General features: G+C 42.4%; 1 protein-coding gene across 1 annotated transcript in view; it reads left to right on the forward strand.

The window, feature by feature from the left end:
- The window catches only part of UNC13B (unc-13 homolog B), a 219221-nt gene that overhangs the window by 68432 nt on the left and 135460 nt on the right, over nt 1-15329 (forward strand). Inside the window, exon 9 of the mRNA XM_064439130.1 lies at nt 13564-13890. Coding sequence (XP_064295200.1) covers nt 13564-13890 — 327 coding nt within the window. The remainder of the gene's footprint in view (nt 1-13563; nt 13891-15329) is intronic.

The following is a 15329-nucleotide window of genomic DNA, read 5'->3' on the forward strand; positions in this document are numbered from 1 at the left end:
AGTGGTAACATTGCTGAAGATCTTACTGAGAGTCTGGGAAGGTGAGCTGAAGCTTTTTCATTATGGAAGAGCCGAGCTGAATGGTGGCATTGGGCATCCAGCCTGGGGAAGCCAGTGGTGGCTGGATGTGTGTGCAGTGATGTGACTTCTTGGGGTGGTGTTGACAGTACAAGGACACATGACCTGCCTTGCTTGGAGGCAGGGGGTCTGTTATCTTTTAGCTGTGTCAAATGGATAAACATGTTTTTAAGACTGTCCAAAGAAGCACGTCTGGTTTGAATTCTTAAACAATACCAAGCTGGGATATGTATATTTTTTTTCTGGTTTCCTGAAGGTACAGATATGAAAGGATCTGGACTGATAAAGTTTATTTAAAAAATAAGAGCTTTGTAGTCTGCTCTGGTCTAAAATTACTTTCACTCCAGAAAGGCAAGTCCTAGGTGGTGATTAATTCCCTCTAAGCATTCCTGTTCCCTGTGCTTTTCCACATGGCCAGCAAGATCTTTTGTGACATATTTTCTCTTAAAACTTAGAAAATGCAAATAAGCTTTCCAAAGAAGCTATGTGGGATTTCCTTTCTTACCAGAAAGGTAGTCCTCATGAGAGCTGGCTGAAAAGAAGCATGTGGGTAGATCTTAAATATTTTCAAAACACAGCTGTAGCTGAGTATTGCAAAACCAACTTGTGTTTGACTTTTGCTCCTAGCAGCTCTAACAGATATGGACCAGGCAGCAACCTGATGAAATTGGTGTTGCTAGCAGGCTGCAGCTAGTGATTGCTGAGGAAATGACAGCTTGTAGTAGGCTGTCCTGGACAGACCCAGAGGAACCAGACCGGGTTCTGCAAGAACCTGTCTTGAACTGGACAAAAAGTTGTGTATGCCCAAATGCTTCAACTGAAACTGGCTGTACTAACAGCTGGGCTTTTTTCTAAGAACATTTAGGTTTAGCGGGAAAAGTTCTGATCCTCTTTATCAGCTGTTACATGTGATTGTGTTCCTTTGATAGAAGTACATGTATTTTATTCCCCTTTCTCCTAAGGATAACAAGTATTATTCCTATTTTGTCCTTGGAGCGTGTTTCACTGCCAACAGACAGTTTGACTTCAGAATAACACAAGTCTTCCCCTTGGATTTTTTTTTTAAGCACTAACTTTTCTTTGCAATATTCATTTTGTGTGTAACCATGTGTCCTCCATGTCTCCCTGCTCTTGCTCTATTTACTTCCAAGGCGCTATGATAGCATAGCTTCCACTGTGAGTGGCCGAACTGACCTAGAGTCCACATCTGAGTCTAGTCAAATGACAAGCCGCCAGTGCTCACTAGGGAGCAGGCACTCTCTAGATCTGTCCGATAGGTGGGTTAACCTCTTTGCAGTGTCTGTGCCTGTCTCCTTGCTGTTGCTGCCGTGCAGTGGTCTTGTGATACATTTCAGCTGATACTTGCTGTTTGCTTGGGCTGTATTTCAGATCTGTGGTAGCTTAATGCTGGGCTGATGTTGTCATCTTTTTCTCCTCTCAGGTGTTGGACTTGTCATTACTTCATTCTAGTAAAAGGAATGTTGTGTAAAATAGCAGGGGAAATACTTAGGAGGGGAGGAGCTCAATTAGAAAGAAAAGTAATTTCCTTCATGCCTAAATTAGTCAATTGTTGGTTCAGCATTTACAGCTAATGGCTCTTCAGGCATTCGTGCAGCTCCCATTGCTTTCAGCTGAGATTTGGAAGGGCTTGAGCCAGTAACTATGATTGCCCTGGGAGTCTTTTACATTTCATTAGCATTTTTAAAGAAAATTATTTCAATTGCCAGCTTAAAATTGCAAGGAAGAAGTGTAGTAAGTGTTCTAAACTGTGTACAACAGGGCTCACTTAAAGTAATGAGTATCCTTCCAATTAGTGTAAGTTAGCTAATACTGTTGGAAATGAAGCACTAAACCAGCAGCAGTGGAAATGCAATGATCTATTTCTCTTTCAGGGGTAACCCATCAGTATCCTATACTGGGGTGCCCCAGGCAACTCTCAAGGTGAAGACTCCTGTGTTAGCAGTATCCATACAATGCCCATGTGCCCTTTGCCCTTTCCCTTCTCTTGCCCTGCTCCTATGGGGTCAGGGCACCTGTGCCCTCACGCTCCTTAGTTCTCAGTGATGAATGATGTGAGACAAAGCTGCAGCACATCTTTCAGATGAGCTTTTTTTCTTTTTTTCTTTTACACCCACTTTCTACCTGTTTATTTTTATGGAGGCTGGCAGGAACTCTTGTGAGATTTAGATAAAGAGGAAGGTCTCTTGGTAGTAGCCTTTGGGTTGCAGAGCAATTGAGATAATCCTTCCGATCAAGGGCTAGGAATTAATCCCAAAATCCCAAGGGTCATTTACTTGGGTTTCTAGGAAGCTTCAGATTGTTCGATTGAAAAACACTAGCTGCTTTAATCCATCCTCCCGCAGTGGACAAGTATAGATTGCTGGATCTGTTTAGATGCATTAAAAATGGGAAGTACAGATTCTGAAAAGCATCTCAGGCTTATGATAGGCTACTGTCCAACGCCAATGTTTTGTTTTGCCTTCTGATGCAGTAACAGCTCCAAGGATCTTCATTTTGTGTTGGTGGGAGCCCCTGAGGGCATTAGTTGCACTGAGAGCCCTCCCAGCAAAGAAGAGTGGTAGAGTAGCTGGAACTCCATGTGTTGCCAGTCTGCACAGTTTGCATTCTGTCCCCTGTCCCCACGTCCGTGGAATCCAATGACTCCTGAGTCTTTGCGTGCAGTCTCTGATGTGTTAGGCACCTTTCGGAGCTTCATGAATACTGCTAAAACAAAGTCTGTAGCCTAGAGTGACCAAAATGCGTGCATAGCATAGTGGAACGGCATGTGTGGGCACTATATCTCAAAGTAGTCCTGTTACCGTAATAAGTGACTCTTTCCAGCACGCCTAAAAAAGTAACAGCAGAGTACTGGTGCAGGCAAGGCTGTGTACCCTCACTTGATCACAAAAAGCTGTTTTCCTTCAAACAGGCATTTTAAAATTTTGTGCAACTCTTAACTGGTGGAATATCATAACCCATGCTGCTTTTTTTGACTATTTGATTGAAATGTAATGGTGGTAGATTGGCAGGTTTTCAGTTTTGTCGTCTCTGGATGTTTCTCATCTTAATTTTCCTTTATTTAATGCATGTTTTTGTTACTGTTTTTTCTGTCCTTTCTAGAGCTTTTTTTAAAACTGTTATTTTCCTCTTCCTATTTTTTCCACTGCCTCTCTTCCTTTTCCTCCCACTCTCTTTATTTCTCATCTTAGACAAGGATCTCTAGCTAGAAATGAAAGAGTCAGGATCATTCCATTTAACTCTGAAGATGGAGAAGAACACGAGAGTAACTATGAAGAGCTAGGAAAACTGCTAATAGAGGAATTCTTAGAAAAGAGTCATAAAAATAGAAGTTGGCAGGAAACAAATATAAGAAAGATGCAAACTCTCTCAAAAAGAGAAAATGTCAGTCACTGCGAAAGATCAAGGTGCTGCCAAAATGTGTGTATAGAGTCAGGGTCTATAGATGTCCCTAGGTATCCTCAGGAATATGATACAATAGATAGGAGAAGAAAAAAGAAGCTGCGATACAGTTTTGAAGAGCCTGAACAGATAAGCCCGCGAAGTAATGAAGATCTGCAGTTTCCTGGGGAGAAACTAATTTATTTCAATGGTGTGGCAACTAGTTCTGAACCTAATGATGATTTCCCAGTATATGACAGAACTGGAAAATATACCAATAGCTCTGAAAGTAAGGAAGGGTTTTCTGCTTATCCCATCCTGCGTCCGTACAAAAATGGCTTAATGGTTAAAAGTGGCAAGCTGCCCAACAAGCAGGGAGTGAACCGTGAGGGCTCGCTTTGCCTCAATAACAGTGAAGACGTGAAACACATAGGAAAGCCAGGTAATGCTTTTGTGCCTGTGGATATTCTTGAGGAATTTGACAGCAGTGCTTCTGATGAGTTTCAGTACTCACCTGTTTCAGATGATGAAATGGAGGAACTGGCTACGCTTTCGCAAACATGGTGTGATTCTGACATCAGCCATTTGAGAGACTTCACTGTTAATTACCCTGCAGATATGGGCTCCCAGTTAAAGGCTAGCTGTGATAAAAAACACAAGACTAAAGGGAGCAAGCACGGTCATCCTGTGCAAGACCTAACACTGTCTCCTGTTGAAGAACCCAGCGAGGAGTATATAGACACGATGGATGAACTTCAGTGTCTGGTAGAATCAGTTTCAGAATACTTGGCTGAAAAGGAGGAAGAAATCAGCAAATTCGGTACATTGCCAGAGACCAGAAAAAACGCTGAGAGCATGCCACTGAAGCAGGATAATGCTGATAATTCAGTAGAGGGCATGAAGTCTGAACAGACCAAACGTCCTGCTGCAGAGGAGAGTACCAAGGGCAAATCTGAATCTCTCCCAGACTTGTCAGGTGTGAAGAATACAGTGAATTCCCTGTTCAGCTCTTTCACTGAAAAGGTGGGATCAAGTACAAAGCAGCTCACAGCCTCTGTTGAAAAGCTTGTTTCTTCCACTCCAGAGAAGACAGAAACCAGAAACTCATCAGAGACTGGAATCTCGAATGTATTTTCTATTAAGTCCAAAAGTGAGAGTTCATCTTCTGGAGTAATGGCAGATAATAAAGCTGACACCAAGTTCTCCATTCACTCTTTGCTTCCATCCCAGGTAAGTGGTGATAAAAGAGCCCAGAACGTAAACTCCAACATGACAGAAACCACTGAGGTGGACAGTAACGCTTCCACACCACATCATCTCCAGCAATCACAAGGAACTACTGCCAGCAACCAGCATTCGGTTATGAATTCTGTTCTAGGCATGTTTAATCCTTTAAAGATCTTCTCTGAGAAGGAAGTGCCAAAACAAGAAGTCATAAAAGAGGAGCACACCAAGGATGACAGCCATGCTGTGAAAGATGATGAAGCAAACAGAAGTGAGACGCCATCTGGACAGACGGCAACCGGGACCAGCAGTGTTATTCCAGAGATACAGCCGAGTGAGACTAGAAGCGAGGCAGAGGTGAACGCAAGTAGCAGTTCTGTGTCTTCAATCTTTGGCAGGCTCACAAACTCAGTCAGTTCCTTCAGTCTGAAAGCCAGTTTTGATGGTCTCTTGGCTCCCAAGCAGCAGGATGTGCCACAGAAGCAGTCAGATTTGCATCATGTTACATATCAGCCAGATGCCTCTGTGAAAGAGGGTATGCCCGCTGCCAGGGAGCAGCATCCTGCAGATCACTTAGGGGATCAGCGTTCTACATCTCATGGACTGGGAAACAAGCAAAACAGAGGTAATGTGGAACTTAATTCACAGCCTCAAGATCAGGGTACAGCATCTCAAAGCTTTTTCAGTCCACTCAAAAAGTCTTTCAGTCAATTGTTGCTTCCTTCTGCTGAACAAGGGCAGAAAGAAAGTACATCTGGTCTTTTTAAAGGCCATAAGTCTGAGGAGGATATAACACAAAATAGTACATCAAATGAAGAACACTCATTTCCTTTCACTGGGAAACTTCCTTTTTTCAGTGGGTTGGGTTTTTCAGGAAAGCAGGAACATATGAATGAGAAAGGAGGCTTTATTCCTTCGTTATTTAAATTTTCTTCTGCAGAAAATCTAGCTCCTTCACAGGACCAAAGAAATAATCAGAGTTCTAGGGGCATTTCTTTGCTTGAAGACAAAAATGGTAATTCACAAAATGCCATTTCATTAAAATCTAGGTCTGTTCCAAATTTATCAGACCATAGAGAGGAACTTGAACAAACAAAAAACATGAATAAAGAAAACCTATCGAGTGCCCAAGTAAATAGAAAAAAACACCAGCAGAGTGCCTCTGCTACCTTAAAGGCTGCAGGAGAGCAGCAGAGGGAGCAGCAGAGAACTAGGAGTACTCAGGAGGAACCTAGAAATGTAAAAGGAGGATTGACAAGAGAAGGACTAAATGCACCAAACTTACATGTCAGCTCAGCTGAATCCACTTCTTCAGCCAAAGGGCCAGAAGCTGCAAGTGCAGATGATATGCAGAAGAAGCACACGCCAGGTTTTCTTTCTGGGTTTCTTCGCATTTCTTGCAATGAAAACACAGCCAATAATCAAGACTTGACTGTTAAAAGTGAGAGTGATGGCCAGAAAAGCACTTCTGGATTATTTTCTGGTTTATTTAAATTTGCTTCAAGTGAAAACTTATCTGAATGTAAGCAAGAAAAGGTGAAAACAAACTCTTTAGGCTTCATGAAGCTTTTTGACAGAGGTGAGGATTCTAACTCAGAGGCAAAACCCAGCCACTCTGGAATGGCTTCTGGCACTCAAAGCAGTACTGTAGAAAAGCAGGAAGCTTCCAGCTTCTTAAAAAATCTCCTGCCCAAACCAAAGGAAAAACTGGATAATGTGAAAACAATGGAATCTTCCAAAACTACTGACCACATATCCAGTGCAAGAGTAAATAAAACAGCTGAGTCTCATGTTCCCCACTGTGGTCACCCTGTGATCTCTGATGCTCTAAATGCTCAAGACAAGGTACAGGACTTATCTGGAAAGCCTGTAAATGGTAGGCATATTCCTTATCAGGACACAGGATCTAGAGTTTTACCAACTCCTTTCAACAAAGGATCAAATGAATTTCTCAATTTGAGTAACAAAAGCTATAACATTACAGATCGGTACTCAGCTTATCAGGAAACAAGAAGCCATTCTAGCTTTGAATGGGAATATGAAGTGGGGGCAGTGGCTGACACTCATGAAATAGCAGTACCGGTTTACTACGTGTTAAACCAGAGCTCTGTTCTGCCCCCTCAGTTCTTGGACTGGCCTGAAAATGATACAGTAGTGAATCTCTGTAAAAAGGATGGAAATGCAAATGTGATGGATTGGCAGACTAATGCCAATTTTGACGGACAGAGTTTAGATTTAAGTGTGATGTCATATGAGTCATTTGACCAGTTAATATTTCAAGATGTCTGTTCAGAAGAAAATGATGCATGGAATGCTAATTCTCTCAATGAAAGTCATAATAACTTTCCAGCATTTGAAAGAGATCGCAGTTACTCATTAGAAGAGTTGCCCATGGATTTAAGCTACTCCTCTGGCTGTGATGGAACTATGTGGACTCTAATTGACCAAGAGACTTTAAGTATAGATGGGAGCTTTATGTACTCATCCTATAGCCAGGAGTATCAGGAGTGGCTAATGATGCTTGAGCAGGGTATATGGTGGCCATCAGAAGATGGTGATTGTGGATACTACATGTACAGTGATAGCCAGTATGTATATTCGCTGCTCACTGATCCCACTGGACAGTATGTCTATGTGTGTGCTCCCGAAACGTATTCCTACCCAGACTGCTGGGATTATAATTTTCAGATGGATTCCATTCCAAGAGCTGTGCTAGAAGACAACACAATTGCTGTTTGTGGTTTTAAAGTCCCTCTTGGCAGTGAAGATGAGCTGTTTTGGTTTGCTGAGGAAGAGTCTTTAGATGATTACACAACAAATAAGCCTCTGGATTTGTCAGTAGCTTTGCAGAGGAGCGATCAGCTAATGAATATGAATTTGGAGACTTTTTCACAAATGTTTGAAGAGTCTATTTATTATCAGAGAGAGCAGCCATTAGACTTCTCAGGTTATAAACTTCAAAAAGTCAAAGTAGATTTTAGACCTGAAAAGGAAATCCTGAATTATTCAGAGGAGTCTCTGCAAACTCTTGACCTCAGAACACATTCCAGAGTGGCTTCTGATAAACCGCTGAGTAAGGACAGCCACACCAAGGAAGTGGACAAGGCTGTCCCTGTGACAACTACTGGGAGCGGGTCATCAGGATTCTTTGGTTTCCATCTGTTTCAATCTACTCCTAAGGCTGAAGAAAATGTGGCAACTACTGAAAGAGTAACTGAAGCAAAAAAGACTGAGGAAGTTAAGAAAACACCAGTGAACAAAGTTAGCTCTTTATTTTCTGCTTTGGGTGGACTGATTGGAAAGTCTTCAGGTCCTGACCCTGAGACATCAGAAGATTCTGCCTTGAAGAGAACAGACACACAATTAAAGTCATCTGAAAATAAAAGTGATGTTTTATCACTTGCACCAAATAGAAAATTAGATGAGGCACAGGCAGGGCAAAAGTTTCCTGTTATAACAGAACCAAGAAAAAATACTTCATCAGGACTTAATTTGGAGGCTGCTAGAAGTGAAGAGCCAGAATTAAATCAGAATGAAAATATCCGTGTTAAAAAACCAGGATTAAAAAAATCTCCTTCTCAACTGAGCCAAACTGCTCCAGATGGCAGGCCCATACGAGAAGAGAGATCTGCTAAAGCAACACCAGTTTCCAGGCATCTTGAAGGGCATGCAAGTATTAATGAACCCAGTCAGTCACAGCCAAATCAGAGCCACCCAGCCACTGAGCCTGAGGAGACACTATTTAAAAGTGCTCTGAAATTTTTCAGTCTTGGAGAAGATTCCCCTGCAGTCTCAACTGCCAACAAAACCCAAGCTTCTGGATTTTTTGACTTCTTTAAAACACAGGTAAGCAAAGCACCACAGCCCTCAACAGATTTGGAAAAAAGTCAAAGTGTTAAACCAGAAAAGGATATACAGCCAGGGCAGAAGGAAACCTCCAGCATCTCATCATTATTTGGATCCCTTGGAGATCTCTTCAAAGTGGAGGCTGTGTCTTCTCAACCAACCCCAAGTACTACAACTCTGCCAAAAGCCAATAGCAGGACTGTGGCTGAGTCAAGACAACAAACTGAGAAGCCTGGAGGTCTTCAGAGTGGCAGTATGGCAAGTCTGTTCTCCACCCCTAAGGAAGGGGCAAGAACAGCAGGCATGGACAGGCAGATCTCCCCTAGCCCTGGGGTGCAAATGCAACAATGGAGTATAAAAGATGAGGAAAAAGATGAGTCTCCTGAGAGTAAAAAATTGCCTGCCAGAAACACTTCACAGAAGCCAATGGATGTAGGTCCTAAAGTAAGCCAACTGAGTCAGTCAGCTGTGCACCAAAGCCATGTACCGTCAGTTACACCAAAGCAACACGAAGGAAATCGTTTAGGAGGCACAGTTAATCCGGCAAAACCCAAGCCAGATCAGACACCTAAAGAGTCAGGTTTTAGTTTGCCATTCAGCTTTTCTGCTATGACTCCTTCGAAATCACAGCCAGCACAGCCAGCCAGTAGGAGCATATTCTCCTTCCTCACTGGATCAGATGAACCAAAGCCTTCAGCACCTGCTGCAGCTCCTGCTAGTGGGAAGCAGCAAGAAACAGAGGGGCTGTTTCATCTGCCCTCATTCTTCTCCAGTGGCCCAACTGCTGAGAAGAGCATACCTCAAAGAAGTACTAACTTTAGCTTCTTCAATTTGACATCCTTTTTGGATGAAAAGCCACAAACTGCTCCAGGACAGGAGAATAATACAAAACCAGCTAAACCAGTGAACTCTAAGCCATATGTGAAGCAAAATAGTTCCTCTGACTCTGGTGTCAAAAGTAGCCATTCTTCCAGGCAACAAGATGCAGACAATAAAAAAGAAGTGGATGATATTATTGCAGCAGTGACTGGTAAACAAATGTCTAATAACCTCACAATCCCAGAAGATAATTCAGAAATGCTGGCAGTGGAAAATGTAGAAAGTGTTGCTGAGGCAGCTGAAGAGAGTGACTTAGAGAAGCTTCCACAGACCGATGGTGCTGCAGTAACCAATTCAGCTGCTTCTGGTCCTTGCCGTCAGACTTCCAGTTTGCAGGAGGGTTTGCAGGGCAAACAGACTATTTCCTTAGGTGCAGAAGAAGATGGTTTGGGTAGCATGGGGAAAATGGATGGTGTTGAATCTCTTGTTGATAAAGACGAGCCTTATTCTTCGAAAGAACAAGCTTCTGAAAATAAAGATTGTAGCGTGACCTTAGATGATAAAATGGATTCCCAGAGTCTAAATGACTTAAATATTATGAGTGACTTAAAAAATGAAGCAGTCTCTGAAGAATTGTGTGTCCAACATGAGTTGCCAGAACATAAACTACCCAGACAAACTCTTGGTGACAGGTTAGAACTGGCACAAGAGCTACACTCTCCTTCTAAAATGCCAGAGGCATCTAATTTGCAAAACAAACCTAAGGAATCTGAGACTGACAAATCAGTACTGGATTCTTCAGTTGCAATGTTTTCAAGTTTCATGACAAAAATGAAACCTCCTAAAACATTATCTGGTTTCTTTTCCCAACCTCAAGCTACAGCACCTCCTACTGCACAGAAGAAAAGCTCCTCTTTCTTTGGTTTCTCATCCCTCCCAAGTGGCCCAGCACCAGCTTTCACAAATGATCTCTTCGGCATCTTCAAAGGTCCAAAAGAATCTCCAAAAGAGATGCCTCCAAAATCCACCCCTAAACCTCAAAGCAGTAGTATGAAAGATGTCACTGGGTCTGTTCCAGCAAAAGACTCCAGGGAGACAGAAAATACAGCTGCAGCCAAAGAGTCTAAAAAAGATGTTACGAGCTCTCTGAAGGAGGATATATTACCTGTTTCAGCAGAGGAGAACTCCACAAAAGAGTCTCCTGTGAAAATAGAAACTGAGGAAAATAAGAACTCAGAAACCTGTAAAGAGGAACCTTTAAGGATCACTCCAGAAGCAGCAGTCTCTAGTGAAAATCAAGACCTTGAGGTTCTGCAGTTGGAGAATGATGCACAGCCCACTGAGATGGTAGATAGTAAGCCATGCCAGTCTGACTTCAGTAATGCAGTTGATACAGTGCTGGCTGAGGCCCCTGACCAGACTGATGTAAATACATGCCAACCAGATGTGGGGTCTTCACATGTAGCAGAGGAACAAGCTGCTCCTACAGATGAGGCAGCAGTTCCCATCCTTCAGACTGGCTCGTCTGATGGGCTTGAACTGGAAATGGGAACCCCAACTAATGAGGCAGATACAAACCTTTGCCAATTGGGTGAGAGGGCTACACTTGAATCAGAGCCTGCTGTTACAGGGAATCAGGCCAATGCTGATATTGATCAGCAGGGCACGATCAGTAGTAACGGTGGAGAACCCACAGCTCCAGCTGATGAGCCCAGCGTTCATCTGCTCCAGCTGACTGAAGAGAAAACAAGTGACATACAACAGCAAACTGCTGAACATGAGAAACATTTAGCAATTGATGAGGTTCCTGCAGAAGGGGTTGCTTCCAAATGTAACTTGAAGAAACAGGGTAAACCTAATAACATTCCTCCAAATGCAAACAGTACTAAAACCGTCTTCGAAATACCGAACATGCCCAGTTTGCCAAAATTCAGCTTTATGTCAGCTAATGATAGTGGAAAGCCATTTGGGTCATTCTTCTCTCAGCAGCCACCTTCTGTTAATAAAGCAGGGGAAGATCAGGGCCTTATGTCCAGCTTCAAGAAACTTTCTTCAACTCTGTTTGAAGGAGGTAGTGAAGAAAAGGTGAGTAAGCCAGAGAGTGCCCAAGGAGCAGTATTTGGGAAAAAGCTAGATTTCACCTTTCCCTGGCAAAAAGACAACAGGGAGACCTCTGCCAAAAGGGAACCACATGTACCCCCACAGGCTTTGTCAAAACCAGATGACAAGGTGTTAGGAACAGTCAGTTCAGATGAAAACTCAAAATCTGCAGTCTCAGATCAACTGACTGATGCAAATATAGAAGTAAACTTGTCTTCAAAGCAGCCTGACACTGTCGACAATGAACTTTCTAAAGAACCATCTGGTACAAGCGTGGTTGATGATATATCCAACAAGGAGCTGGGAGAGAAGTTTGATAGAGAGTCAGAAGATCAGCAGAATGTGATTCCAGGTGAACTGCAGAAAGAAGATCAGGCAGAAGAGCATGCACCAGACAAGTCTGAACTGAAAGAAACTGAGCCTGATTCTGCACCTAATGGAACAATGCTTCATCCTAGCACACAGGCTGCAGAACTGAATAGCATGGAACAACTGAATGAGAAAAGGCTAGTTACAAATGAGGCATAATAAATGGCTTCAGGTTTTTGACCATTTATAATGCAATACTGCAGCAGTAGGTATCAGCCTGGGTGTCTGATGTTTGTAGCTTAGTCTCTTCCCCTGTTTGTGGTCAAGTGTTTGTAGTATTACCAATAGCTGTCACAGAGGATGTGGCAAACTGCAGTCACTGGTTATATACAAGCCCTTAGACCATTTTCTCACCACCTTCTACTCTTTTTCTGTAAGTGTAATTTGATTTCCCGTGTTCTTATACTGTGTCCCACTGAATGAGATGCTTCTAGTGCTAATTTCATTAGTCTTTCAGAAGTTGTATTCCTGTGTGTTAATTCTGCTGCATACAATTCACTTTGCTTTCTTGTTTAGTGATAATTATGTTGTATTTGCTAAGTAGAAAGTAACAGTAGGTAGAATGTATTGGAAGGAATGAGCATTTTGTTTTCAAAATGCAAGGTAAAGGCTTTTAATTTTAGAGAGAAATTTTAACTTACTGCTGATGTATTATAGAACTAATTAGGTTCATTTCACATTAGTGAAGACTTTAAAACATTTTCAGAGGTATCAGTGAAGGCATTCTAATGCTTGCTCTTCCTAAAATGTGTGCAAAGGTCATTTCATGCAGTTAGGAAAGCCAGTAAAGGAAGGTATTGGTATTTCCTGAGTCTGTAGTCAGTCTGTGTATGTGTTAAAATTGCCCTCAAAAAATCAAAACAGACACTCGCTAAACTTATATCCTTGTGTGACTTAAGTGAAACTTGTGCCTCTGAGCATACAGTTGCAACTCTGCCCTCCCAAAACTTCCTGTCTGGCTTCAAAGTCTCCTAAGTGTGCTCATGAGAGAAGCATTAGCGCTGCTTAATTCTAGGCTGTGGTTTTCCTGACTGCATGAGGAATTTCCATCCACTGTATTTTGTGTGAGGATTGTAGGAATTCAGTCCTGGAAGTGGTGTCTTGTATCACATGTGGTGCTGTGTTTTTGTATGAATTAAATTATTGAAAAAGCTCTTTGGAGTGAGACGTGGCCTTCCTTTGAACAATTGCACTATTTTTCTAAAAGGTTTTAAACTTATAGTCTTGGAAACCTTAATTTTGACTGCAGTGTATTTTATCATAAACATACAATATACATAAAAATGAAGTTAACTTTAAGTTAACTGTGCTTCTTAACAATAGTCAGCTTAAATGGTCATGGTAAAGACCTTAGCCGCAATGAAACTGGAAGACAGAAACACTTTCACTCTGAATTGCTATGTTTCCATTCTTGTTCCTGTCTGGTTATTAGAATATCTTCACTGGCCGTTTCTAGCTGATGTGAGGTGACGAAGTAGTCAGTGCAAGAAAGACCATTGGCATGTATGGTACACTGGTAGGCTGTGTATGAAGTATTTGTACTGCCTATCCCAAGTTTTGAGGTTCAGATGTCTAGGTCTAGTTCAAGGAGCATAATAGTTAAATATGATTGCATAACATGTCTTTTCTCTAATATTTAGTGCCCCGCTTAGTTTGTTAGATGTGCAGGTTGCTTTGCATTTCTCCAAGCCACTGTTTTTTCTGATTAACTTTCTTATTCTCTCATAGTCCTGCTGGCAGTAGTAGATATGGCTCCTCTTGTAATGTCAGCCAGGGAAGCTCTCACCTAAGTGAGCTGGACCATTCCCATGAAAGTGCCCATGGCTCTGAGCAAGAGGATGATCACCAGGAAAGGGAGTCAAATCATTCCTACCACAGTTCGGACAGCTACCAGAAGGATGGTCAGGCGTGGACTGGGGAGCAAGAGGAGCCTCGCAGCAAAGGAGAGGGGGAGGTGGTCTGTGAGACAGAGGAGAAACGTACAGACCATTCTGCAGCTAAGGTACCTCTGGAATTTGAGAAGCCCAAGGATTTTGATGCAGGAGCCCAAGTGAGGTAGGTGAAACTATTACTGAGTTCTTTTCAGCTAACTCAAAGACAATTCCTCTCTTTGCTCTTTCCTGGGGCTAATTATGTACGTTATTCTTGCAGCCGTCTCTAACAACTAACTTGGTGTTGCTGATCTAACACCTTTATGTGCAGGACCAGTTATTTATGAGACATTGGTTAAGCTTAAACTATGTTTGCTATCTATGTAAAGAGGAGGGCCTGCTAGTGCCTTGAAGCTCATTTGCTGTATTTTCTGTTTCTGGTTTGATGAATGTAGTCTGGCCCAAAGATCGCTGCTTCCATTGCTCATGTGTGATCAAGCTTACATGTCAGCAACCAAGAACTATCTGTAGCCATGGTTAGAGTTGCATTTGTTCCTTTCTTGTGTCACAGGCTACCACAATTACAGTTTGTGTTTATGTAGTTGTAGGTTGTAGAATTACAATATGCGTAGCCATTTTGCTCTAACTAACTGTGGCAGCTTTTCTTGTCCTTGCACTTGGGCTTTCCAAGCTGTCAGTAGTATCGCAAACAGTCTTCAAAAGTATTTCAGCTAAGTTTGGGGGAGTAATGTGCTGGGTTTTATACCTGTTTTACAGGAATTTCAAACTCTGGGAGTGACTTTTTCCTTGAGGTAATCAAGTCATTGCAGCCCCTAGTGTGGATATGGTTATACTTTCATAAGTATGAGGTATTGTTTTTGTCTAGTGCAGTTAGGTCCATGGAAGGGTGTCTGCCTGTACACTTTGGAGGGTACAGGCGGTGCCACTGTGCTGACAGGAGAGAATTAACCACAGCAGTTCATGTGTAGGCAACCCTTACACTAAAGATGGAAAAAAAGGAAAACAAGACTAGAAAAAGTGCTAAACTGTTTTTAAACTCTGACTCACTTTCATCTTCTCCTTACAGAGCAGCAGGAGTCTTGTCCCAGAATGGCTGGCCTATATTTATTCATGGGGAAGGTTATTCACGTAGTCTATTCCAGACTTCTAATTTAGGCATCTAACTTGGATATTCCTGCATCACTGGCTCCCTTTCTCTCCACTCTGGCAATGCTTTCCTCTTTCTGTGGAGTATGCATGGAACTGAGCTCGGAACGTTGATCCTTAGAGTTGCACCTGAGCTAGATGTGCTGCATGGATGCATGTTGCCCTCAAATATGTTGTGGGTTTTTTTATACTCTCAGCAGTACAGAGTCCTTTGCAGACAGAGAAGGATGTTTTGGTGATTTACATGTCAGCAACATACAAAAGAAGGAATGCAACCAAAGGCCCAGTGTACCATGAGGTTAGGGAGTGTAAAATGTGCTTTGGGGTACTGAGATGGAGCATTGCCACCAGATGCATATTCCCTCTTGAAAAGCTGTAGGAAAGGGAGGTTTGAGAAAGGTGCAATGAATGGGGAAGAACACAGCTGAGCCACGTTGCCAGTGTTTTGACTGAAGA

The sequence above is a fragment of the Phalacrocorax carbo genome, chromosome Z (genome assembly GCF_963921805.1).
Source record: "Phalacrocorax carbo chromosome Z, bPhaCar2.1, whole genome shotgun sequence".
Classification (NCBI taxonomy): Eukaryota; Metazoa; Chordata; class Aves; order Suliformes; family Phalacrocoracidae; genus Phalacrocorax; species Phalacrocorax carbo.